This window comes from Mesoplodon bidens (assembly GCF_964165515.1).
Source record: "Mesoplodon bidens genome assembly, chromosome: 10".
In the NCBI taxonomy this organism is placed as follows: Eukaryota; Metazoa; Chordata; class Mammalia; order Artiodactyla; family Ziphiidae; genus Mesoplodon; species Mesoplodon bidens.
In genome coordinates this window covers 68,597,223-68,623,472 of record NC_138172.1, presented here as the reverse complement: position 1 = coordinate 68,623,472, position 26,250 = coordinate 68,597,223, and the positions used below count along the sequence as shown (strand labels likewise).

Below are 26,250 nucleotides of genomic sequence, written 5' to 3'. Positions count from 1 at the left end.
ATACCAAAGCAGAGTTAATACAATATGTATACATCACCTAGATTTGGCTAGCTAACATTTTCCTACATTGGAAAGAAATAAAATATTATAGATACAACTTAATGTCTCACTCCCGCCCTTCATGTATTTTAAGTTTGTATACAATAATTCATTGTTAGCTAGAGTACACTCAATTTTTTCCCCATTTGCTTCTAGAGAAAAGGAAACCAAAATCTAGACCAAAAACCTGTTTAGGGATCATATCCTAGAGCTTCTGATCAATTTTCAACTTACAAAGAGCTAAGTTTCCACACAATCCATGGGCAAGCTTGTAGCAAGAAATGCTTTAATCACCAAGACAGGCTTTCAACACTCGAAGTGCTATGCTTAAAAATGAAAGTAGGCACCTAACTTATTCAGTTCTTTAGAGCACTTGATTTTCCCCCAGCTATGATGCAATTAAATTGGGTTGATTCCTGAAGGATGCCTCAGATTCCACCCTGCTTAAGTGGGTGAGTAGGAAAAGAGACTCACTGCATAAATTCTCCGTAATGGGGCACTCTAGGGTGGCAGTCACACTCTGCTTTTTTGTCCGTTGATATATATAAAATAACAGCGAACGCTGGCCGGAAAGACAAGAGGTTTATTTTATTTTTTATTTTTTTTGGCGATATGCGGGCCTCTCACTGCTGTGGCCTCTCCCGTTGCGGAGCACAGGCTCCAGACGTGCAGGCTCAGCGGCCATGGCTCACGGGCCCAGCCACTCCACGGCATGTGGGATCCTCCCAGACCGGGGCACGAACCCGTGTCCCCTGCATCGGCAGGCAGACTCTCAACCACTGCGCCACCAGGGAAGCCCAAGACAAGAGGTTTAAATCCCACCCAGTCCCCTACCTCCTGGCAGTGTGAACCTGAGCAAGTTATGCCTAAGCTTCTGAAGCCTCAGTTTCCTCATCTGTAACAGGAGGATTAATCTAAGCAGGGATCAGCAAACTTTCTGTGAAGGGCTAAAAAGTAAATATTTTGAGCTTTGTGGGTCACAGTCTCTGCCACCATAGCAGGAAAGCAGCCATATAGACAGTATGTAAACAAATGGGCATGATGGCTGTGTTTCAAAATTTTATTTACAAAAACAGGCAGTGGTTCAGATTTGACCACAGTTTGCCACCCTTGATCTAAAAACAGTAAAGTTTCTAGCACAGTGAGTGCTCAATAAATGGTAATTGCTACTATTATTGTTGCTATTGTTTTCATTAAAAGTTAAAAAGAACCTGACAATTTACCAAGAGCCTTCACATCCATTAACTCAACAGTCTTCTAGCCTTGTGAGGTAAGAAGAATGATTAACAACCTTGTTTTCTAGATTAAGAAAGCAGGGCTCAGAAAGATTAAGGATCTCGTCCATGGTTACAGCTGGTAAGGAGCAGAGCTAGAATGTGAATCTGTCTTCTGACTCCAAGCCCGAGACTGTTTTTCTTACACCATTACCAAGTTAGATGTACTAAACTGATTAAATAAGTGGAGATTTTTTGTGATAGTCAGATTTATATAACTGTGGTATATAAGCGAAGCTAATTAACTGGATATTTTATTTATTAAGAACATTTATGCCTTCTGGGCAGAATAGGTGCTGAGGTGTCAGAAAGCCCTCCACATTAAGTCAAGATCTAATCATCGTACCATCATTCCTGGGACCTAGAGGATAAGCAAGATTTTGAAGACCAGAAGAAGCCGGGCTATTTGCTTCTTTTTCTTGGGCTGCAGCTGAGGCTTCATCCATCAGGCAGCTGGCCTCCTGCCGCAATAACCTGTCGCTCTCAGTGCCACGGTGAACATTCATCCTCGGACTGTGTATCCTGAACTGTCTGCTTGATCAGGGAGAAATCCTGGAAGACAGGAATATGCATAATTTAGAACTCTCTCCTAACTAGAGGACTGACAGACAGCTCTCATTATTATTATTATTATTATTATTATTATTATTATTATTATTATTATTTTGCGGTACGCGGGCCTCTCACTGTTGTGGCCTCTCCCGTTGCGGAGCACAGGCTCCGGACGCGCAGGCTCAGCGGCCATGGCTCACGGGCCCAGCCGCTCCGTGGCATGTGGGATCTTCCCAGACCTGGCACGAACCCGTGTCCCCTGCATCGGCAGGCGGTCTCTCAACCACTGTGCCACCAGGGAAGCCCGCATGTATCTTTTTGAATTAGAGTTTTTGTCTTTTCTGAATATATGCCCAGGAGTGGATCATATGGTAGCTCTATTTTTAGCATGGAACCTCCATACTGCTTTCCATAGTGGCTGCACTAATTTACATTCCTACCAACAGTGTAGGAGTGTTCCCTTTTCGGACCTAGGCTTTTTAAAAAAGTCAATTTCATGTAAAACAAAACAATCGCCCCCAAATTGCGGGGGGTGGTGGTGGTATAGAATATGCAAGATTAAAAGACTCAGAACAACCAAATGTAAGGAATGAGCCTTGATTGAATTATGGATCCAAAAAAAAGGTTCTGAAAGAAAATATGAGGCCAATTGAGTAAATTTGATTATGGGTTATATATTAGTATTATGGAATTGTTCATTTTCTTAGATGTGAAAACGGTATTGTTGTGTTTTTTAAGAGAATGTTCTCAGAATATGCTTGCTAAAGTAACTGGGTGAAGTGTTGTGATGTCTGTAACTTTAAAGTGATTCAGAAAAATGTGTGCGGTGGGAGAGCACAGGCTCACACACAGATGAGGCAGATAATCATTGGTAAGTCTGGCGGATACATAAGATTTTACTGATTGTAATGATTTTTTCCATTTTCCTGTAGATTTGAAAAGTTTCAAAATAAAAAGTTGAGGAGAAAATCTTATCTTTACTTCAGAGCCCAGCTCAGATTTTGTCTCATATGAAGACTTCATTTTCCCAACCATACTATCTAGAGGTGATTTTCTCTAACTTTTATGTTTATCTTAAAACCTGAATGCCACATGAGAGCTACCTGAGAAGTTGACCAAATGTTTACAGCAGCACTATTTACAGTAGCCAAGACATGGAAACTACCCAAGGGCCCATCAACAGATGACTGGTAGATATCTACACACACACAATGGAATATTATTCAGCCATAAAAAATAATGAAGTATTGCCATTTGCAGCAACATGGTTAGACCTAGAGAATATCATACTAAGGTAAGCCAAAGACAAATATTATGAACCACTTATATGTGGAATTTGAAAAATAATACAAATGAACCTATATACAAAACAGAGACAGACTCACAGACATGGAAAACAAACTTATGGCTATCAAAGGGGAAAGGGGGGGAGGATAAATTAGGAGTATGGGATTAACAGATACAAACTACTATACATAAAATAGATAAGCAACAAGGATTCACTATATAACACAGAACTATATTCAGTATCTTATAATAACTGTAATGGAAAATAATCTGAAAAAACATAATTGAATCACTTTGCTGTACACCTGAAACTAACACAATATTGTAAACAGACTATACTTCAATAAAAAAATAAAAATAAATTTTTTTTAAATTTAAAGTCTAGGTCAGTTCTAACATCCATCTGATTGTTTCCACGTGATTAGATACAAGTTTAATTTTCTTAAACAAGAATATGTACATGTATAGGTGACAGTTGAGTCCTTCCAAATACCATCACATCAGAGGCACATAATGCCAGGCTATCCCACTACAGGGGATAAGCTTGATCATGTGGTTAAAGTGGTGACTATAGGTTTATCCATTGTAAAGAGAGATCTAATACCCTATCTCCCAATAACTTTTCACCCAGTGGTTTTAGCATCTATTGATGATTCCTGCCTGAATCAATTATTACATTTGGGACTACAAAATGATGACTTTCTAATTTTATCATTCCTCCTACATTTATTGTCTAGCATTCTTCTGTTAAGTAGAACTATTTCTTCACTCTCCATTTATCTTCCTTTTAAGTATTATGAACTCAAAGATTTGTTTTAATCTAATGTATTATAACAATCCATTACCATCATTTTTTTTCAAATTGTCCAATTTTTGGTTCAAATTGTCCAATTTTTGGTTCAAATTGTCCCAGGTGGGACTTCCCTGGTGGCACAGTGGTTAAGACTCTTTGCTCCCAATGCAGGGGGCCCAGGTTCGATCCCTGGTCAGGGAACTAGATCCCACATGCATGCCGCAACTAACTCACATGACACAACTAAGGAGCCTGAGAGCCAAAACTAAGGAGCCCACATGCCACAACTAAGGAGCCCGCCTGCCACAACCAAATAGACCCAGCACAACCAAAATAAATAAATAAATAAATAGTCCCAGTTATGGCTAATATGGTTCCCTTCAAGCCTTCATCTGTGTCATTTAACCCTAATTCTACTGGCTGATGAGGCTACTTCCTGTACAAGAATTTTCTTTTTTTAATGAAAGTTCATAGCAGCTTTATTTTTTTTTTTTTTGCGTGAGAGGAATTTTATTTTATTTTATTCTATTCTATTTTATTTTGTACAAGATTTGTCTAAGCTCACCTTTTACCATCTCTGACCCAGACCTAGAATCAGCTATTCCTCCCTGGAGCCTTTGTTCCTTTTAGTGGACAAAAGCATTTATAAATCAGGATCTGAGCACTAGGTGTCTTCATAGCTATTGAGATGTCATCGTCTCCTGAAATGGTCTAGAAGCAAAGTTGGGGATTAAAAAAAAAAAAAAAAGAAAGTTTATATTGATATTTTCAACTCAAATTCAACATTATGGTTTTTTTACTTACTTTATATTAGTACTATATCTTTTCTCTCACAATGAAAATCTTGGTTCATAGTTTTTAAATTATAACATTAATATTACTAACAATAAACCTACTGAGTTTAAGTCTTTTGGGGGTCAATTCTTTTTGTCCTTAAAGTATACCCCACTAGGGATGTACAGTCAGTGTGCTACATTCAAGTTATTTTATTTTTATTTTTTCTTTGTATGTCCTGTAATTTAGGTTCATTTTCTAACACTCAATTATAGCTTATTTTTCATTATTTTTAAATTTAATTTTTGAATATGTAAAACATTTACATTCTTCAAAAGTTAGTGTTACAAAAAAGGAATGCTCAGAGAAGTGCCTCTCCCTTCCCCTTTCCCTCCAATATTTTCCTAGCTATTCCCTACAGATAACTAGTTTTATTAATTTGTTTATCTTTCATGTTTCTATTTATAGAAATAAGCATAATGTGTGTATATACATATAAGTTCTTAATTCTTCTTTTTCTTATACAAAAGATGGAATACCATATCCAGTTCTGTACTTTGCTATTTTTACTTAACAATATATCTCAAACTCACTCCATAGGAGTGATTAGAAGTCTTCCTCATTCTTTTTAATGGCTGTTTAATACTCCACTCTTAGATGTTAATAGGTAGAACTTTGATAGAGAAAAAAGGAAAGAGCATTTTAGACAGGGTGAATGGTGTATAACAAGCAGGAAAGTAAGCGTGAACAGGCTTTATACTATATGAAGGAGTGTGGGCTGTGGGGAGAGCAACCAGGTTAGAGTGAAGGGTGGGAGAAATCAGAATCACCATACCATACGACTTCAGGGAACCCCATGCACACCATCATTTAAGGAGCTGTACAACGCACAACTTAGATGGCTGTATACAACAGCCCTAGAAGATAAGGTTGAAAACCAAGCTGGAGCTAGCTTATGGAGGCCTTGAGTTATAAAGTAAAATAAAGTTAGGACTTTGTCTTGTAGCCAAAGTTTTTACACAGAGAAGTGTCATGTTCAACATGTTGCTTTAAGATAAATACAACCACAGGTGGACTAGAAGAGTAAGAGGTTATTGAAATTGTCTAGGCATGAAAGGATCTCAGTGGGTTAACAGCAAGAAGGGTAGTACCTAAGACACAGTCCTGCCTACCTTCAAAGAGCTTACAATCCTAGTTGTTGAGAATGTGAAACACAAGAGTTACATAATACAGAAAAGTGATATTTTAGGATCAGAAGACCTTAGTGATTATTTTGTCCAGTGGTTCTCAAGTCTAGCTGATAATCAGAATCACCTAGCGGAATTGTTAAAAACATTCTTGGGCCCTATTCCCCAGAGATTCTGATTTAGTAGGTCTAGGGTGGATCTGAGAATGTGAATTTTTTTTTCATGTGGGATCTTAGTTCCCCGACCAGGGATCGAACCCGTGCCCCTGCAGTGGAAATGCGGAGTCTTAACCACTGGACTGCCGGGGAAGTCCCAAGAATGTGAATTTTTAACAAACTCCTCAGCTGATCCTGTGGACTAGCTATGTTTGGGAACAACTCATCTGGTATACCCTTTCATCTCATGAATGAGAGACTGAATCACAACAATATTCTTTTTGAAGAATATTCTAGGAGATTACAAACTTAGAGTAGGGAGGCCTTTTTAATCAAGACCAAAAAACCCAAAAGCTAAAAAAGAAGAGAAAGACAAATCTGACTACAAAATTTTTTTTAAACTTTTGTATGGCAAGGAATCCTATAAAGGAAAAAAAAAACTTGAAAAATTGTATTTGCAACAGACTTTTACAAAGAGTTATTTTCACAATATTCAAGGGCTTATGAAAATGCATGAAACTAACCCAACAGAAAAATGTGCAAAGGATGGGGAGAAAAGGGAAATACCTAAGAACTTGGTGAAGCTACATTAATAGGCTAGGAAATAGAATTTAAGGCAAAAAAACTACACAAGTTGGGCAAGGCATAACATTTGAAGATATCTGTTGCCAGAACCATTTCTCTTCCTCATGTCTACCTTGGAAGAAAGCCGTAACAACAGAAGAGATAAAGGAGAGAAGAGGGCATTCCAATTCCACAGAAAGGCAGGAACGCCTCTGATTCCACATCCCTTCTCCTTCATTTTCCTCTATGAATTGCTGAGGCCAGGCTAGCAAGCTGGCAGATAAAAGCACAAGGACAGTAGTGACAAGATTATAACCGCTTGGATATATTTTCCTGTCTTCTCTACTTGACATCCCTAACTTACCGCCCTTAGTGCCTTTTTGTCAATATAACTTATGCCCAAGAACAGCTTTTGTGCCAGAAGAGACTATATTACAGTTACCTGGATTTAAATTAAGACTTAAGAACTTACATTCAATTTATAACTGTCTAAAGGCCTTTAAACAGTTTCCTTTACAACTTTATCAAATTACCTATTTAAAAAAGACTTAAATAACAATAACATTTTTACTCACTACTCAGTTTAAAATATAAAATAAGACAAATATAGTTTAATCCCCTAAAACCACGATCCTAAGTTTGATATTGCCAAATATTTTAAACTATACTTTTCATCTTAATATGTTCTCTTTTCTTGTTTTAGCACTTTAATTGCTTCCCAAGCAAATCTTTAAGTACTCAAAAAACCTTTAGTAAATTCAAAAAAAGTAAACTTTTGAATCTAGTATATCTCAAGAAGTTCTTAAATATTGCAACACCCTTTCAAAATGAAAAGTTTTCTTATATCCTTAAACTAATAATCAAATCTAAACCCAGTTACTCAAGGACACATTTTACACTGGAACCAAATCAATCAGTTGAGATTCTTCAATATGCCGAATCACCACAAACATTCCATCTTAAGTCCAGATGGACTTAAACTTCACTGATTTAACATATATCATGTGCTACATATTATTCTACGTACTTTATATTATTTAACTTAATACTCAAAAAAAAAACTTTTATGAAGTAGGTACTATTATTACCCCTATTTACAGATGAGGAAACTGAGGAAGAAAGAGGTTAAGTTCCCACAGTCACATAGCTAATAAATAGTAGAGCCAGGCTTCAAAACCCAGGCTTCTGGCTCCAGAGTCAAATGCATGTTACCCTTAAGCTGTGTTACCTCTCCTTATAGGTCTGATTTACTTCATGAATTCTACGTAAGTTTCACAGGTTTGGAGATATGATTTCAAGCCCAAGATCTGGAGCCAGGACATATGACCTTTCTGTGCCAGTAACAGGCACACCTAGCACCTTTTCTGTTTAAATAGTTGCTTTGAGATGACCTCTAAATCAATTAACTCCAGATAGGGGGTGATTTTACAATCTGAGTTCCCCGAGTTCAAATTAAGACCTTACCTAATTCTGCTGTAACTTTCAACTTTATTACCTAAAAACAGGGTAGATCAAATTCTGTAATTTCCACACAGGTGCTTCTATCTTTTGATGGATTCAACTAGTTATGGTCATTCTAATGACACCTTTAAGCTAGGAACAATCCAAGGTACATAACAGACCAGGCAAAGCTCATGACTCCTAAGAAAAAGCCAGTCAACATATGAGGTCCCTAATGTCCAGGGCACTCTTCTGCTTGCTATTATCTAAAACCCTCTATAGGAGGAGATACACAAGCTGTTAAAGATTACTTAATGGCAAACTTCCAGGAAATATCCAAGAGATATACTATTAGCAATAATGTCTTTAAAGAGTACAAGGGAGTGCAATTTAAAAAATTGTAGGGCCTCCCTGGTGGCGCAGTGGTTGAGAGTCCGCCTGCCGATGCAGGGGATACGGGTTCGTGCCCCGGTCTGGGAGGATCCCATATGCCGCGGAGCGGCTGGGCCCGTGAGCCATGGCCTCTGGGCCTGCGCGTCCGGAGCCTGTGCTCCGCGGCGGGAGAGGCCACAGCAGTGAGAGGCCCGCATACCGCAAAAAGAAAAAAAAAAAAAAAAAAAAAAAAATTGTAAACGTATTACTCAATACAGTAGGCCATTTTATAAGAAAGAGCTAAGTTTTTGTACAGTAAGAAAAGACTGGAAGGTCTTAGGGGACAGATCCATGGATCAGTACTGTAGCAATAGAACAAACACTGAAAATTCTGGGGACAATCCAAAATCACTGTGTCAGAAGATGGTTCAAGGACCAGTATCAATTAGCATCAAAAGTTTTCACCGATTCTTAGCAAAAATGAGGATAGTGGAGATGATGTAACACATGGGGGCGGGCATACACACACACAATTATTATCCCAGTTCTAAGGCACGTGACATTGACTAAGACATCAATATAATAACAGTGTTTCAGGAAAGCACTATTATATTAAAGCCTGATTTCAAAAATATTAAAATGCGAATTGAAAATTATGGTATATATTAGTGTAATGCTTTCTTGGTACCTAAATTAAATCTTTACTTCTTTTCTGATATTAAATGTCTTTTCTTTTACAACATAATGGTGACAGAAAATGATAGTCAGATTTTTTTTTTAGTGTCCTAAAAGGCTGGCAACCTGATGATGGGCTCCCAATTTCCCCCCCCCCAATTTTACCAATCATAAATCTCAAAAAAAAATCTGGGTCCCAATCACCTTCCATCTAGGACTACAAAAACACTTCTATTAATTCAGTCCAGTCTACCTAAAAATATCCCAAAATAAAGAATCTCTTGCTTAGCTACCCTACTGGTGGCCAGCAATCCTCAAGGGAAAAAAAAATTTTTTCCTTGTGCCGAGCTGAAGTCTGCCTTCCTCCCCACACCCACCGTGACTTCCACGCATTGGCAAGTCCTATGCCCTGGAATAATGCATCCATCAGAATGGGATGGGTAAAACAGAAAACAAAAACCAAAAAAAAACCCCCATCTGTTTGAAGGCATTAGACAACTAGTAAGATAGCCAAGACTGCAGAGAAGCCGTGATGGTCAGTTTTATACGGCAACCCTCGAGACTACAGTCCTAGTTATTCAATCAAACACTAATCTGCGTGTTACTGTGAAGGTATTTGGTGGATGTGATTAAAGTCTTTAATCATTTTAGTTTAAGTAAGGAAGATTATCCTAGATAATGTGGGTGGGCCTGATCCAACCAACTGAAAGGCTTTAAGGGCAGAACTGAGGTTTCTCTGAGGAAGAAGAAATTTGACTGGAATGCGGCTTCAACTCCTGCCCAAGAGTCCCAGCCTGCTGTTCCTGATGGCCTAGTCCAGTCTCCACAATGTATACACCAACTCCCTTCAATAAGCAGCTTAATATATACGTGTGTATATTTATATACAAGTAGATAGATGACATAGATTATTTTGATGATCTATAAATACTACACAGAACCATACTCCATAGTTAAAACCGTCCTTCAAAGAAAACTTCAGGACCAAGTGGCCTGACTAGCAAATTCTTCCATGCCTTTAAGGAAGAAATTACATCAATCTTATACAAACGCTTCCAGAGAACAGAAAAAGAGGGTCTATATCCCAATTCATTTTCTGAGGCCAGCATAATACTGACCCAAAACTTGACAAGAACATTACCAAAAAGCATTACAGATGACTTTTTCTCATAAGCACAAAATCCTATACAAATTATTAAAAAATCAAACCCAGATACATCAAAAAGGATAATACATATGGCAAAGGTTGACTTAACATTCTAAAATCAATATAATTCACATTGAAAGGCTAAAACAGTTTTAGAATAATAACTAAAATAGCATGAAACAGTATTGATAAACTAGACTTAAAAAGGGCAGGTTGAAACAATAAATATAGTCACAGAAAAAAAGATTAAAAATATAAACAACTATTCTCCCTTAATTGTAGGCTTATCATATGTGATTTTTAAAAATTGTTTTATTGAGTACGCCAAAGTCTCTAAAATGAATGTGTTATTACTTTTAAAATGAGAAAGGAAATGTATCTGTAAAAACAGGGAACTCTTCAAGAAAATGTTGGAGTATTTTTAAAGCTTAGGACAGTTTAAAAGAAATTTTTTAAAGTTTCAGAAGAAAATGATATATTACTAAAGAGATTTGGACATTTTTCCGTCTAGATTAAAGAAGAAATATTAGGAATATAAGACAAATTAGGAATTCAGGTTAAAAACATGAAATAGTTGCTCAAGCAGATTATTCAATAGGATGACAGAATAATCTTGGTAGCTTTAAATCCAACACAAGGGCTTAATGTGGAGGCATGGTGTGCTTCTTAGGGTACTCAACAGCAAGCATGGTTCTAAGGAACAGGTAGAAGGTAGGACAGGTGGGTAGGCACAGGATAAAGAATGATGCTCAAATCCCAAGTCAGAGGGTGCTCAACAATAAGGGCAATGGAACATTCAGATTACCTGACATTTAATGCCCTAAACAGATTGTTATGAGCTAAATTAAATTGTGTTTCCCTCAAAATTCATATGTTGAAGTCCGTTACCCTAAATCCTCAGAATGTGACTGGAAATAGGGCCTTAAAGAGGTGATTAAGATTAAATGAAGTCATTAGGGTGGGCCCTAATCCAATACAAATGGTGTCCTTTTAAGTAGAGGAGATGAGGACACATACAGGCACAGAGGGAAGACTGACCATGTGAAGACACAGGGAGGAGAAGGCAGCCACCTCCAAGCCAAGGAGAGAGGCCTCGGAAGAAACCAACCCCGCCAACACCTTGAACTTGGGCTTCCAGCCTCCAGGATTGTGGGAAAATAAATTTCTGTTGTTTAAGCCACACAGTTTGTGGTACTTTGTTAGGGCAGTCCTAGCAAACTAATACACAGATGCAACTGCAAAAATTAAATTTTACCCTCTCCCACAGAAAAAGAGATTTAGGGCAAAAACACTGAAGGCGTCTTACATGGTTTTAAGGTATGGACTGTGATCTTCATATAGAAGTGTAGATCATTAGCTGTTTTATTCTAAGGAAGGTGAACTTTCTTTAATAATCTTCTTAACCAAATCATGTCACAGATCTTTCTACTACACCCCAGTGCTTTCCAAAATGTTAGTAAGCCCCGCCCCCATGTTATAGTAAGAACAGAGATAAAGTTTAATTTAGATCTATAATTATCATAAAAGCCTTAATATTTCAACGCTGGAAAGGACAATCTGAATCTAAATAAAATATCTTCTTAAATTAAAATATTAAAAAAAAAAAGTTGGGCCTCCCTGGTGGCGCAGTGGTTGAGAGTCCGCCTGCCGATGCAGGGGATACGGGTTCGTGCCCCGGTCTGGGAGGATCCCATATGCCGCGGAGCGGCTGGGCCCGTGAGCCATGGCCGCTGGGCCTGCGCATCCGGAGCCTGTGCTCCGCAACGGGAGAGGCCACAACAGTGAGAGGCCCGCATACCGCAAAAAGAAAAAAAAAAAAAAAAAAGTTAACAGCCAGCATCTCCTGGGAACTCACAATAGTCAGGTGCAAATCAAAGCATTTTACATAAATTAACCCAATCCTAATAACCCTCTGAGGTAGGTACTATTACAACCTCTTTTTTGGAGACATAGAAACTGATGAATATCCAAGCTAGTAAATGAAGGCACTAAGACTTAAACCCAGTTAAATTGGCTACAAAGCCCACATTCTTAACCACTGCCCAATGAAGTATAATGAGGGCACCATTGAGCATAAATTGTAATGGCTTTGGAGTCAGTTTAAATTTGAACGCTGGCTCTGCCACTTACACAGTGTATGACTTTGGGCAAACTTAAGCTCTTTGTGTCTTAGATTCCTTGGCTATAAAATAGAGATAATTAAATGAGGCAATGGATGTAAAAACATTTAGCACAGTGTCTGGAACATAACAATGTCTACTAATTACTAAGTCCTTACTATTTCTAATTCTACTTTCATGAATATACAAGAACAATCCAACAATGTCTACTTTGGGATGGACTTCCCTGGTGACACAGTGGTTAAGAATCTGCCTGCCAATGCAGGGGACACGGGATTGAACCCTGGCCCGGGAAGATCCCACATGCCACAGAGCAACTAAGCCCGTTCGCCACAACTACTGAGCCTGCGCTCTAGAGCCCATGAGCCACAACTACTGAGCCCCCGAGCCACAACTACTGAGCCTGCGTGCCTAGAGCCGGTGCTCGACAACAAGAGAAGCCACTGCAATGAGAAGCCCGCACCCCTCAACTACTGAGCTCGCACTCCACAACAAGAGAAGCCACCACAATGAGAAGCCTGCACCCCTCAACAAAGAATAGCCCCCACTCACCGCAACTAGAGAAAGCCCGCGCATAGCAACAAAGACCTAACACAGCCAAAAAAATAAATAAAATAAAATAAAAATTAAAAAAAAAAAAGAATCCACCTGCCAATGCAGGGGACACGGGCTCGAGCCCTGGTCTGGGAAGATCCCACATGCCGCGGAGCAACTAAGCCCATGCGCCACAACTACTGAGCCTGTGGTCTAGAGCCCGCGTGCCACAACTACTGAAGCCCACACGCCTAGAGCCTGTGCTCCGAAACAAAGAGAAGCCCATGCACTGCAACGAAGAGTAGCCCCTGCTCGCCGCAACTAGAGAAAGCCCAGGCGCAACAACAAAGACCCAATGCCACCAAAAATAAATAAATATATTTAAAAAAACAAAAAAAAAGTCTACTTTGGGGACTCTAAGCAAAAATAGCAAAGGGTTCTTTTCTTTCATCCATACTTCTTTCCTTCCTATGATTCCAGAAATGCATATACTATTCCAATAATCTCATTTCTCATAAGAAGTATATTGAATCAGATTAGCAGTTAGATCAGTCTTATATTCTGTCTCCCACAGAGATACCTAATAACTTGGGTAAGGACAACAGTACAGTTATGCGACAACTTCAAAAGATTCCGGACATTGCTCAAACATCTAACATTTGATAAAAATTCACCAATGTACTTACTTTAGCCTTTACCGAATTAAAAAAAAATACCAAGTTCATAACATTTCTTGGGATTACAAGATAACTATTTGCTCTTATTTGTTCTATTACTACTTATTCCAAGTTTCAGAGTTCCTTATTTTAGTGTTCCCAATCTTCCTGATTTATGTGGTTAGAAAATACTCTCCTTCAATCTCCATTTTTCCAAATACTGCTTCTGTACTCATGTGAAAGTCTCTCAGTTTTCTTTATCTACTTATAACTGAACTTCTTAAGCCTTTTCCATTTTTGAAGCATTTTTCTTGAGATGATTTAGTGGAAAGAACACTGGGCTAGGAGCCAGGAGTCCTCACTCTGCCGTCTCATCTCTCAGATTCCTCATCTTATAAGGCAAGAGGGGCTTCCCTGGTGGCGCAGTGGTTGAGGGTCCGCCTGCTGATGCAGGGGACGCAGGCTCGTGCCCCGGTCCGGGAGGATCCCACGTGCCGCGGAGCGGCTGGGCCCGTGAGCCATGGCCGCTGGGCCTGCGCGTCCGGAGCCTGTGCTCCGCAGCGGGAGAGGCCACGGCAGTGGGAGGCCCGCGTACCGCCAAAAAAAAAAAAAAAAAAAAAGCAAGAGGATTGCAATAGATAAATTTGTAATAGGTTCCCTTATAGCTCTAAGCCTCATATTTCCATGACTCTGGGTCTTCCAACTAGAAATCATTCAGTATGCCGACAATTTCCCTAAACTTTACTCCAGTTAGCCAAGGAGGAGTAGGCATGTTCAGATTCAGGGGCAGAGGAAGACACAATAATCGGAAAGCCCAGGGCTATAGAAGGAAAGACATGGTATTTTGTGAATCAACAGAAAAAGATTAGTAAGAAAAATGAGATGCCAAGAAGAAACCAAAGACAGAAAAAAAGTCAGAAACACACAGTCTAACTCTAATCTCATCCCTACACATCTATTTGAAGAACTAAGAAACAAAAAGCTTTGGGAGCACAGGTTATCCAGCCCTCGTATCTACCTCAAAGGAGCAAGGCAACTCTATGACATCTTTGCAATGTTGTTGCTAAAATGGCCTACTACAGTGCTTTGCACAAAACAGGCATTACTGGGGTATCTGATGACTGAATTAATGTTCAGATGACCTGAAAGCCCTCATAAATGCTACTGGTACTGCTACATACCAGGAAATTTGAGAGCTCAAGGCAATGGGAAATACAAGGCACTGGCTGTCCTGGTTCTAAGGGAAAGGAGACTAAATTAGTTGGGAGGGGGGAAGATTTGGCCTAATGGCATAACTTATGAGCTGATGCTACTGGAAGCAGCTCCCAGAAGGTAAAAGGACAGATTAACAGGCACGGACCATCTCTAAGGCAATATTATAATTTGTATGAAAGTATTTCCTACCCTGGTGTCAGAGTCCAAGAAAGCACTATCTTTTCTAAAGTTTCCTTCCAAAGAGTCAGATCTTCTTGGCTTATGATTGGTTAGGGGGCAGGGGAGAGTAAATCAATAAAGGGATAAGGAAGTTGGGCAGTTCTAAAAATTCTCAGGCCAGCCCTAGTTTGGTGTTTATCAAAGTGTGGTCCCTGGATCACCAATAACAGACCAAGGGAGGGTGTGCTTGCTTAAAATGCAGACTCAGAAACCCATCACTGATCTCCAGAATCAAATTTCTGGGAGAGGTACAAATCAAAACCACATGAGATATCACCTCACACCTGTCAGAACAGCTATCATCAAAAAGAACACAAATAAAACATGTTGGCAAGGATGTGGAGAAAAAGGAACCCTCGTACACTGCTGGTGGGAATGTAAATTGGTGCAGCCACTGTGGAAAACAGTATGGAGGTTTCTCAAAAAACTAAAACAGAACTACCATATGACCCAGCAATTCTACTCCTGGCTATATATCTGAAGAAAACAAAATCACTATTTGGAAAAGATACATGTACCCTAATGTTCACAGCAGCATTATTTACAATTACCAAGATATGGAAGCAACCTAAGTGTCCATCAACAGATGAATGGATAAAGAAGATGTAGAATACACACACACACACACAATGGACTACTACTCAACCATAAAAAAAGAATGAAATTTTGCCATTTGCAGCAACATGGATGGACTTGGAGGGCATTATGCTAAGTGAAAAGTCAGAGAAAGACGAATACTGTGTGATATCACTTACATGTGTTATCTAAAAAAAATACAACACACCAGTGAATACAACAAAAAAGAAGCAGACTCACAGAGAAAAAACAAGTGGTTACCAGGTGGAGGTGGAATAATATAGGGCTGGGGGAGTGGGAGGTACAAACTATTGGGTGTAAGGCTCAAGGATGTACTGTACAGCACGGGGAGTAAAGCCAGTATTTAGTAATAATTGTAAATGGAAAGTAACCTTAAAAATTGTATAAAGGGCTTCCCTGGTGGCGCAGTGGTTGAGAGTCCGCCTGCCGATGCAGGGGACACGGGTTCGTGCCCCGGTCCGGGAAGATCCCACATGCCGCGGAGCAGCTGGGCCCGTGAGCCATGGCCGCTGAGCCTGCGCGTCCGGAGCCTGTGCTCTGCAACGGGAGAGGCCACAACAGTGAGAGGCCCGCGTACCGCAAAAAAAAAAAAAAAATTGTATAAACAATTCTAAAAATTATAAAAAAAATTTCTGGGAGGGGTGTTGGCACTTTTAAGGAGCAAACTTATGTTTGAGAACTACTGTCCCAGAATTTGGGTCGGGGGGTGTGGAAGAGGAGTTAAGGGTGGAGTTCTTCAACCAGATTCTTCAAATTCAACTGCTATAACTACAACATTGGGGGACCATTAAAAAAAAGAACTTTAATTTCTCAGGTAACAGCTGCAGCTAGTTGTTTAACAGCTAACAGGGGCACAATTAAAGAGCCTGGAAAATTCATTTTCATAAACTGGTTAAACAGTTTCCCAGTCTGTTTATCCTGTTAGTTTGTTCACTGGTTTCTCGTTTAAAAATAAATCGGATCAATCCAGGAATTTTCAGAAAGAATCACAAACTCTAAAATAGAAGTTTTTTTTTTTTGATAGTGCAGAACTAGGCTCTTAAACCTGAAAACACTGAACGCTATAAAAAGTAAGGATTTAAAAGAAAATTACCAGTTCAGGCTCCCCCAGCTCTTTTGCGCTCAGAGGCACTGATGAAAGCTAGTAATTTGTGGGTGGCAAAGAAGGAAGACTGAAGCAGGGGTGCAAAGAGCAAGAAGTCCGACCAACTACCTAATTTTTAATGAATTCAATTAACTGCCAGAAAAAACACATCTGCAAATGTTTTATCAATAAACCCTCCGGGGCCTTCATCATTCCCCTTCTGTTGGGATTAAAAACACCAAAGGCCTGTAGGAAAGTCAAGTTATACTTTAGTTGTCCCCACGACTGTGTTGACGATTTCCACACAAGGCGACCCCCCTTCTTCCCCGGATTACCAAGCTTTACCCTCACCACGGAAACTGGCGCCTGGAACCCATTTGCCAACGTTGTGCCTCGAGATGACTGTAGCCCCGCGAGCTTTCAAACTGGGGGTCCGACCCGGCGGGCTGCCGCCCGAGCGGCGTCCTGAGGAGTCGGTCCCCTACCCCCGACACAAAGGCACCTTCCGGGGCCAGGCCCGCTGCCGCACTCGGCCCGCCGGGTCTTCGAGGCGAACGGTATCGTGCCGCCACTTACCTGAAGCTCCCCGCCGCGCTCTCGCGCTCGGGGGCCGAATCCGCCCGGGAGGCGCGCGCACAAGGCGCCGCGAGCAGCCGCCCCTTGGACGGCCCGGGCCGCAGCGGCGCACGCCCCCCAGCCCCCGCCCCGGCCCGCGCGGCCACGCAGCTGAGTCACCCGGCGCTTCACGTTAAGAGTCCCCCCTCGGCGCGCGGGGCACGCCGGGAAGGCCGGGCTCCGGCCAGCCCCCTGGGCAGCGCGGCGCAGGGTGTCGCTTTTCCTTCCCGACACGCCCCACCGTCCCACGGAGGACGCTCTCACTGCTGTACAGCCACGGTAGATCGATTTCTGAGCTGCGGATACCCTCTTTCAATTATTAAAAGTCTGAAAGGAAAAGTTAGTAGTTATCTGAATTGTGAAACAAGCTCGCGCAGCCCCGGGACAGCCAATGCTTTTAGAAAATTTTGGAGCCCGGATCTTTACCTACGTTTAGGGGGAGGAGGTAGTGATAATAATGGAATTCCTTAAACACCTTTTGCTTGGAAATCCCTCTCCTGGATATGCATTCTGACCTAGAGGAGGGGGGAAAACTCCACGTTTTTCTCAAACCTTGAGTTTAAGGAAACTACATAGTATAGCAAACAAAGCTGAATTACACATTTTTAATCAACCTGAAGCAAATTATTGGAAAATTAGTTGTGTTACTAGTAAAATATTTCAACACTCAAAAAATTATCTATGTATAGTCCATGACCTATAAAGCGTAAAAGGAAAGAAATAGCATCAGTCCTTTCTGTCATGATTTCTACTGGTTTTTGTACTTTTAAAAGTTATACTAGTTAAATAAAAAGTTATACTAGTTAAATAAAAAGTTATACTAAATAAAAAGTTATACTGATTATGCAAACTTTTGTTTTAAAATTGTTGAAAACCAATTAAGTTAATAATAGCACGATTTCTTAAATTTTGAGCCAACTTCTTTTTCATTACTTAAGAGTCTAAAAACTAATTTGGGGCTAATGATTATGATTAGGTTTGAAATGGAAGGAATATAAGAAAATATCTCATTCCAGTAGGTTGCAAATGGTTGCCAGATACTTGTATAGTAAAATTGCCTCATTAAGAGCAACAACTTAAAAAAACTGAAGCTATAAATTTGTTCATTGTAATTTTATCTTTTGACCTGATGAAGTAATCCAGAGCATCTGACAGAAACTCCTGACAAGTCTGTCTACTTATTGGACCCTTACCTTAAAAAAACTCATGGGCTTCCCTGGTGGCGCAGTAGTTGAGAGTCCGCCTGCCGATGCAGGGGACATGGGTTCGTGCCCCGGTCTGGGAAGATCCCACGTGCCGCGGAGCGGCTGGGCCCGTGAGCCATGGCCGCTGAGCCTGCGCGTCCGGAGCCTGTGCTCCGCAACGGGAGAGGCCACAACAGTGAGAGGCCCACATAACGCAAAAAAAAAAAAAAAAAAAAAAAAAAAAAACCTCATGATTCCTGGGCTTCCCTGGTAGCGCAGTGGTTGAGAGTCCGCCTACCGATGCAGGGGACACGGGTTCGTGCCCCGGTCTGGGAAGATCCCACATGCTGCGGAGCGGCTGGGCCCGTGAGCTATGGCCGCTGGGCCTGCGCGTCCGGAGCCTGTGCTCCGCAACGGGAGAGGCCACAACAGTGAGGGGCCCGCGTACTGCAAAAAAAAAACAAAAACCCAAACTCATGATTCCTTAAGGACAAATATTGTATGACTCGAGTCGGAGTCAATCACAATTCTCGCAAGGCAACTTTTAACAACCTCGTGGCTTTTTGTCTTTGTAAGCCTATGATTCTTTTTCTTCCCAGGAACACTCCTTTAGGGTTGCCCAAATCTGTGTCTCCCTAACTGCAATTCTTAAGACCCCAAATAAACTTTTCTTATCTGCAGCCTCCTGCATTATTTTTTGGTTGACACCTGGGAGATAGATTTTACTACTCAGATTCACAAATGAGGAAAACAAGACATAAACAAGTTAAGTGACTAAGGTCATTAAACTACTAAGTGGTGCTGGTGGGCTAACTCAGACCATCTGACCCCAGAGTTCTTGCTCGGCAGCTCCACCTAACTGCTTCCAGGTGAACTGAGCACTTCCAGGTGGCTCCTTAAATGTCATCAGCTGTTAACACAAACTAACTAATTTAAGGTTGACTTAGAATGAAAATATTTTTAAAGTAATAGCTATTATCAATTATCATATAAAAAACTAATTATCCTTTCTGCATACTACTTCACATGTAGTAAATATAAAAACAACCCCAAAATCCCAAGATTTTTGAACTCTCTCAAAATAATTACATTTGCAAAAACAATTTTTAAAATGCTTTAGGTTGTATAATCTCTACATCACTGCAGACATATCAAATGAGACTTTTTGAAAGAATAATTACTTTTGTTTGGAAGTCCAAAATTGTGCTCAAATATAGATGAAATATAAATAGAGATGTAAATTATTTAATTTTTGACTTTTTAGAGGGCGGCCAGAAACCTGTGTATTGACCCAAAGTAGATTCACAAGAATCTTTTTCACTTCATTTTCATCAGTTCACCTTCATTAACAATCTCTTCAAAAAAGTCACAAAGCTTTATGACCAGCAGGAAACAGACTGGACCTTGAGTACATAATCAACCAGAGAGGCAAGAATTTTAAGTTTCTAGTGGCTGGAATTTTCTACTAAATCTTTATTAATGTACATCTGCTTTACATAAAACTTCACCATGCCTTTTAGTCTCATTTATAGGGATTGTTTCATCTGCAAATTCAACAAACATATAGCCACAGTCCAAAGGTGTAGGACCCCAAGAGAGTTACATAGATGGTGATTGCAGGATCTCTCCTCTAAGGGAACTTAAAAATGTTAAGTTTGGTTATTTGGGTAACCAAATAGGAGATAAGGGGAAGTGAATCTACATCAAAATATTCCACTATTAAGTAAAAAAGAAATGATAGAATATCCCACTTTTGCAAACCCCTGTGAATTAATAGATATAGGCATTATGCATCAACAGCTCCTAAGATCATAAAAAGAGAGAGAACTAGACATTATGTGCCTGAGGGAAGACCACACCACTACCTAAAATGCTGCTACAGGGATCGAACCTAAATTGGGTCTAGACTTGAGATCCAGCTGCCAATTCGTAGGAAACAGAGAACAGAGGGACAGGTTGAACTGCACCGTGATCACGCAATCTGCAAAGTCCTGACTGGAGACCCTATAGGTCAAAAGACCTCTTTTCTTCAGGAGAAAAATTGTAAAGTTAAAAAAAAAAAGACAAAAGATATCTCAAGTTTTTAAAAAGTGTATATATTTGTGTAGGGAGGAAACTATTTTGTCTGTGGGAGAACACTTGGGTGGTAAAACCATGTAAGAGAAAGGAAGTGAAATGTTTACTGTAAAGATTAGGATAATGGTTACTTATTCACTGCCATTGTTGGTGGTGAAACAGTTGTGACTGGGAAGTGACTACAGAAGGGGCTTCCAAGGGTAGGTAGGGAAGTTGTTTTTGACCTGGTGGTAGTGACAAGGGCGTTTGCCTTAGAATAAGTGATTAAGGCAAACATTTTCTTTGTGTTGTCTCCTGTGTCTGTGGGTTTTTTTGTGCTAAAAAATTTTTTTAAAGAAAAATTTGGAGCTAGAGGCCAGTCCTACCCAAGAGCTGAAATATATTTTCTTCACACTGAGCTATTTGCAAATGTATCCATTTGGTTTCCTGGGAAAATATCAATATTAAGGTTAAATTACTTTAAAAAGAAAAATAAATGCTTTTTAAAACTTTTGAAAGATATTCCACATTGTAATATAATTGGGGAATTTAATTTAGATATTGTCCTCTTTTTAGAAGGTAATGGACATGTCGGTAGTAGAGTGTATTTTGAGTGTTAGAGAAAAGGGGTAAAATGGAATGATGAAAGGTAAGGATACTAAAACAATTTCTTGAAGCTTAATGGTTAAATTCCAATAACTGTCAGGAGAGTAATCTGTTAACATTTCCCATTGTGATTTTGTTGGGGGCATGAACTCCCTCCCTTTCCCACCCACATGCCAAGACAATTCATCTCAGAATTCTATTACTTTTTTAAATTTTTATTTTATTATTTATTTATCTTTGGCTGCATTGGGTCTTGGTTGCTGCGTGGGCTTTCTCTAGTTGCGGAGAGTGGGGACTACTCTTGGTTGCAGTGCGCGGGCTTCTCATTGCAGTGGGTTCTCTTGTTGCAGAGCACAGGCTCTAGGCGCGTGGGCTTCAGTAGTTGTGGCACACGGGCTCTAGAGCACAGGCTCAGTAGTTGTGGCTCATGGGCTTAGTTGCTCCACGGCGTGTGGGATCTTCCCGGACCAGGGCTCGAACCCGTGTCCCCTGCATTGGCAGGCGGACTCTTAACCACTGTGCCACCAGGAAAGTCCCTCTATGACTTTTAAAAAGTACATAGGGCTTCCCTGGTGGCGCAGTGGTTGAGAGTCCGCCTGCCGATGCAGGGGACACAGGTTCGTGCCCCTATCCCGGAAGATCCCACATGCCGCGGAGCGGCTGGGCCCGCGAGCCATGGCCGCGGAGCCTGTGTGTCCGGAGCCTGTTCTCCGCAACGGGAGAGGCCACAGCAGTGAGAGGCCCGCGTACAGCAAAAAAAAATATTAAAAAAAAAAAAAAAAAAAGTACATAGAATAGACTGCTCAACTTGAGATTCAAGAGTCAAATAAACTTCTGTAAATAGAAGTCCTGTGGGGTTCAGAATGGGGAGTCAGAAAATGTACATGTTAGCCGGGGCTTCAGCAGGGGCTGTGTGTAAAGTGATGATATGTTCATCTCTCATTACTCTTGTTATCAGTTTACAAACAGACTCTGACCTTCCAATCTGGCGCACCAGCTCTGACCACTCACAGTGCCCCTGTTTACGAACACACAAGTCTCATTCTTTTCCTTTTTAAATTTATTTATTTGGCTGTGTCAGGTCTTAGTTGTGACATGCGGGATCTTTCGTTGTGGCACGTGGCCTCTTCGTTGCAGTGTGTGGGCTTCAGAGGGCTCAGTAGTTGAGGCCCGTGGGCTTAGTTGCCCCACAGCATATGGGATTTTAGTTCCCCTACCAGGGATCAAACCCACATCCCCTTCACTGGAAGGTGGATTCTTAACCACTGGACCACCAGGGAAGTCCCCACAAGTCTCATTCTTGAACCCAATACTGAGAATGCTGGGAAGTTTTTTTTTTTTTTTTTATCCTTACATGTGTTTTAAATAAACTGCATTTATGAGGGGCTTTCCTGGTGGTGCAGTGGTTAAGACTCTGCAATCCTAATGCAGGGGGCCTGGGTTGGATCCCTGGTAGGGGAACTAGATCCCACATGCATGCTGCAACTAAGAGTTTTTGCATTCCACAACTAAGGAGCCCACCTGCCACAACTAAAAGACCCAGCACAACCAAATAAATAAATAAATACATATTTTAAAAAACCAACAACAACTGCATTTGAAAAAGCAAACAAAAAGACAAGCCCCAAAATATACATTCTTCAAACTAGGATTTGAACCAGTGACATTTAGGCTCACAAAACAGATTCCAGTCACCCACTGAGCCAACACATAAAACTTCCAGGTTCTTTTACTTTGCTCAAATCACACTTCCTCCTTTCGCCAAACTTTCAATAACTGAAAAAAAGACAAAATCTGTTTACCAAAGCACGTGTCCTGGCCCCTTACCTTTGCTCTCTGAGAAACTTTGTAATGAAAAACAAACAGATGAACAATAAGATAAATAATAGGGACTAGGCAAATTCAGAAAGGTTTCTTCTGCTTGTCGGCAAGGAGCCCAAACAAACTGTTCTCCTTGCTTATCTGGAGTTGTGACGCCTACCTGGAAATAAGCCAGCGTTTGTGAATGTACAAGGTACATGAAAAGGAAGTATAGAAACATGAAGTGGCATCAGATTCATAAGGCAGTATGATGTGGTGAAAAAACAAAAAACAAAACATTGGAAAAAGAGCCAGATGTCCTCAGTTTGAAGCCATTCCACCAGTTACTAACTGAGCAAGTCACCCATAAGCTTGGGTTTCCCAATCTGTAAGATAACTGACCTACCTCTGCCATGAGGATGTGGAAGGAAGAAAACATAATCAAAATGTATATGAAAGTATTTTATAACCTCAAAGCACTAGAAAATTTTAAGGCTCTATTAGTATTAATATTATATACACACTCCATCCAAACCAACATTATCTTTAAAAGGAACACTGAAAGACTTTTTTGTGAGATAAAATTGACTTCCTTAATGTCAATTGTAAATTGTTTGTATATCAAAATATACTGGTTTATACACTACCATGCGTAAAATAGATAGCTAGCAGGAACATGCTATAAAGCACAGGAAACTCAGCTTGGTGCTCTGTGATGACATAGATGGGGATGGTGGGAGTGGGAGGGAGGTCCAAGAGGGAGGAGGTATAGGTATACATATAGCTGATTCAATTCATTGTACAGCAGAAACTAACACAACATTGTAGAGCAATTATACTCCAATAAAAAATATATATATGTTTCCTTAGCATTTATGATGCAGTTTGAATGAAAATAAAAATATTTTATAGTGACAAGATATTTTCAATATTTCCTCCTTTTATTCATAATCACAGACAATAGTTATTATTTTAAAGATAATTTAACATCTTTTCTTTTTTTTTTTTGCAGTACACGGGCCTCTCACTGTTGTGGCCTCTCCCGTTGCGGAGCACAGGGTCCGGATGCACAAGCTCCGGATGCACGGGCTCAGCGGCCATGGCTCACGGGCCTAGCCACTCCGCGGCATGTGGGATCTTCCCGGACCGGGGCACGAACCCGTGTCCCCTGCATCGGCAGGCGGATTCTCAACCACTGCGCCACCAGGGAAGCCCCTCTTAGCGCTTTTTTTTTTTTTTAATGGTACAGTAAGTACCCTCATAGATTCTAATTCTTAAGAGGTTGCAAACACACACACACACACACACACACACTCCTAGGCTGGATCTGGAAGGAATTATTAGGAATTACTGCGTCCTTCCTTAGCTGCTCTTTGATTTTTAATCACATGATAGTAATATATGAACAAGGTTGAAGAGAGCAATTTCAAGCTTTGAAATTCTAGGATTCCTTAGAAAATCTACCCTTTGGGCCTCATGTTTCCCTTTTAGAAATTCCATTCTTTAGGATTCAGTCATGAAATGCCAAATGTGAAAGGGGCCTTACAAATCATCAGTGCCAAGTTTTTCACTTGATGAGAAGGAATCTAAGGTCTTAAGAGGATCAGTGACCAACGCATGATTGTGCTTTATTTTCTTTCAAGTTTGCCCAAAATGCTCATTGTAAACTGATTCTACTTGGAGAGAAATATATATGGCAAGGTGGGTCAGGAAGTGGAATTTGGCCTAGGCTCCAAAAGTTCCGAAAGATGACCTTGGTTACGTGTGAAAATATTGTCTGTCCAAGTAAGGAGACTTTTGAAGATCTGAAGGTCACTGGAGGACATTTCTTTTTTTTTTTTTAAGGTTTATTTTGGGGGGCCGCTCTGCGTGGCTTGCGGGATTTTTGTTCCCAGACCCTCGGCAGTGAGAGTGCAGAGTCCTAACCACTGGACTGCCAGGGAAATCCTGAACATTTCCTTTTTTTGAAAAGGTATAAAATAAGGGTGGTTGGGGCTTCCCTGGTGGCGCAGTAGTTAAGAATCTGCCTGCCAATGCAGGGGACACGGGTTCGAGCCCTGGTCCGGGAAGATCCCACGTGCCACGAGGCAACTAAGCCCGTGCGCCACAACTACTGAGCCTGTTCTCTAGAGCCCATGAGCCGCAACTACTGAAGCCCGCTGCCTAGAGCCTGTGCTCCGCAACAAGAGAAGCCACCGCAGTGAGAAGCCCACACACCGCAATGAAGAGTAGCCCCTGCTCACCGCAACTAGAGAAATACGGCGCACAGCAATGAAGACCCAATGCAGCCAAAAAAGGAAAAAAAAAAAAGAATAATAAAAAAAATAATAATAAGGGGGTGAAACTCTTCTACCCAGAACCACTGAACCACTGAAAAGTCAAAGGAGAGTCACACATAATTAAAAAGCAACTTAGGGCCTCCCTGGTGGCGCAGTGGTTGAGAGTCCGCCTGCCGATGCAGGGGATACGGGTTCGTGCCCCGGTCTGGGAGGATCCCATATGCCGCGGAGCGGCTGGGCCCGTGAGCCATGGCCGCTGGGCCTGCGCATCCGGAGCCTGTGCTCCGCAACGGGAGAGGCCACAACAGTGAGAGGCCCGCATACCGCAAAAAGAAAAAAAAAAAAAGCAACTTAATTTAGTTTTTAATGTGTTATTAAAATAGCTCCTAAAAATTAAGTACACATACAGATATATTTTTACATTTTAAAATTATTTAAATGCTAAAAACAGGATAAATTTCTATAAATAATACACTTTCAATAAACATAATAAATAACTATTTATTATGTCTAGCTAAGAAGGAGAAATCCCAATTAAGGAGAAGGGGAAAGGAGAGAAAAAGGAAAGGGGGAGGCAATATCAAATTAAAAAGAAAAAAGGGGGAAGGAAAAAGGAAAGGAGAGAAGTATAGGAGGAGAAAATTAGAGTTAGGGAGAAGGAAAAGAGAGAATGACAAAGAGGTAGGAAAGGAGAAGGAAGAATCAGAAAGGGAGAGAGAAACTGCGAGTGGGAGAGGGAGGAAGCTAGTCTTAGAAGGGAGAGAAAGGCTAAGAACAAAGAATCGCAGCAGAAGCCAGGAGAGGTGAGTTAAGGGAGTTCCTTTTTTCATTCTACAAATATTTATTGCCCATCCACTGTGTGCAAGGCACTCTGATAAATTCATTTCTTGGGAGAAACAAATATGCATTACTCTGCAAAAAGAATTCATGATTTCATTTCTTTAGTAACTTTTTTTTTTCTGAGAATGAAACTAATTTATGCTCCTTTAGTAAATTTGGAAAATAGGGAGTGGAATAAAGAGGCGCT

The 26,250-nt window shown here is 40.6% G+C and overlaps 1 protein-coding gene across 4 annotated transcripts in view; it reads right to left on the bottom strand.

The window, feature by feature from the left end:
* The window catches only part of KCTD20 (potassium channel tetramerization domain containing 20), a 29,528-nt gene extending 12,134 nt beyond the window's left edge, over nt 1-17,394 (bottom strand). For 2 of the 4 annotated variants that reach the window (XM_081245337.1, XM_081245340.1), the window contains exons 1-2: nt 17,261-17,394; nt 1,660-1,865 (exon numbers count right to left, since the gene is read on the bottom strand). In XM_081245337.1, the coding sequence (XP_081101463.1) occupies nt 1,660-1,819 (160 nt within the window). In that variant the 5' untranslated portion in view covers nt 1,820-1,865; nt 17,261-17,394. The other 2 variants (XM_081245338.1, XM_081245339.1) reach the window with 2 other exon arrangements.
* Between the last annotated feature and the right edge of the window lie 8,856 nt (nt 17,395-26,250).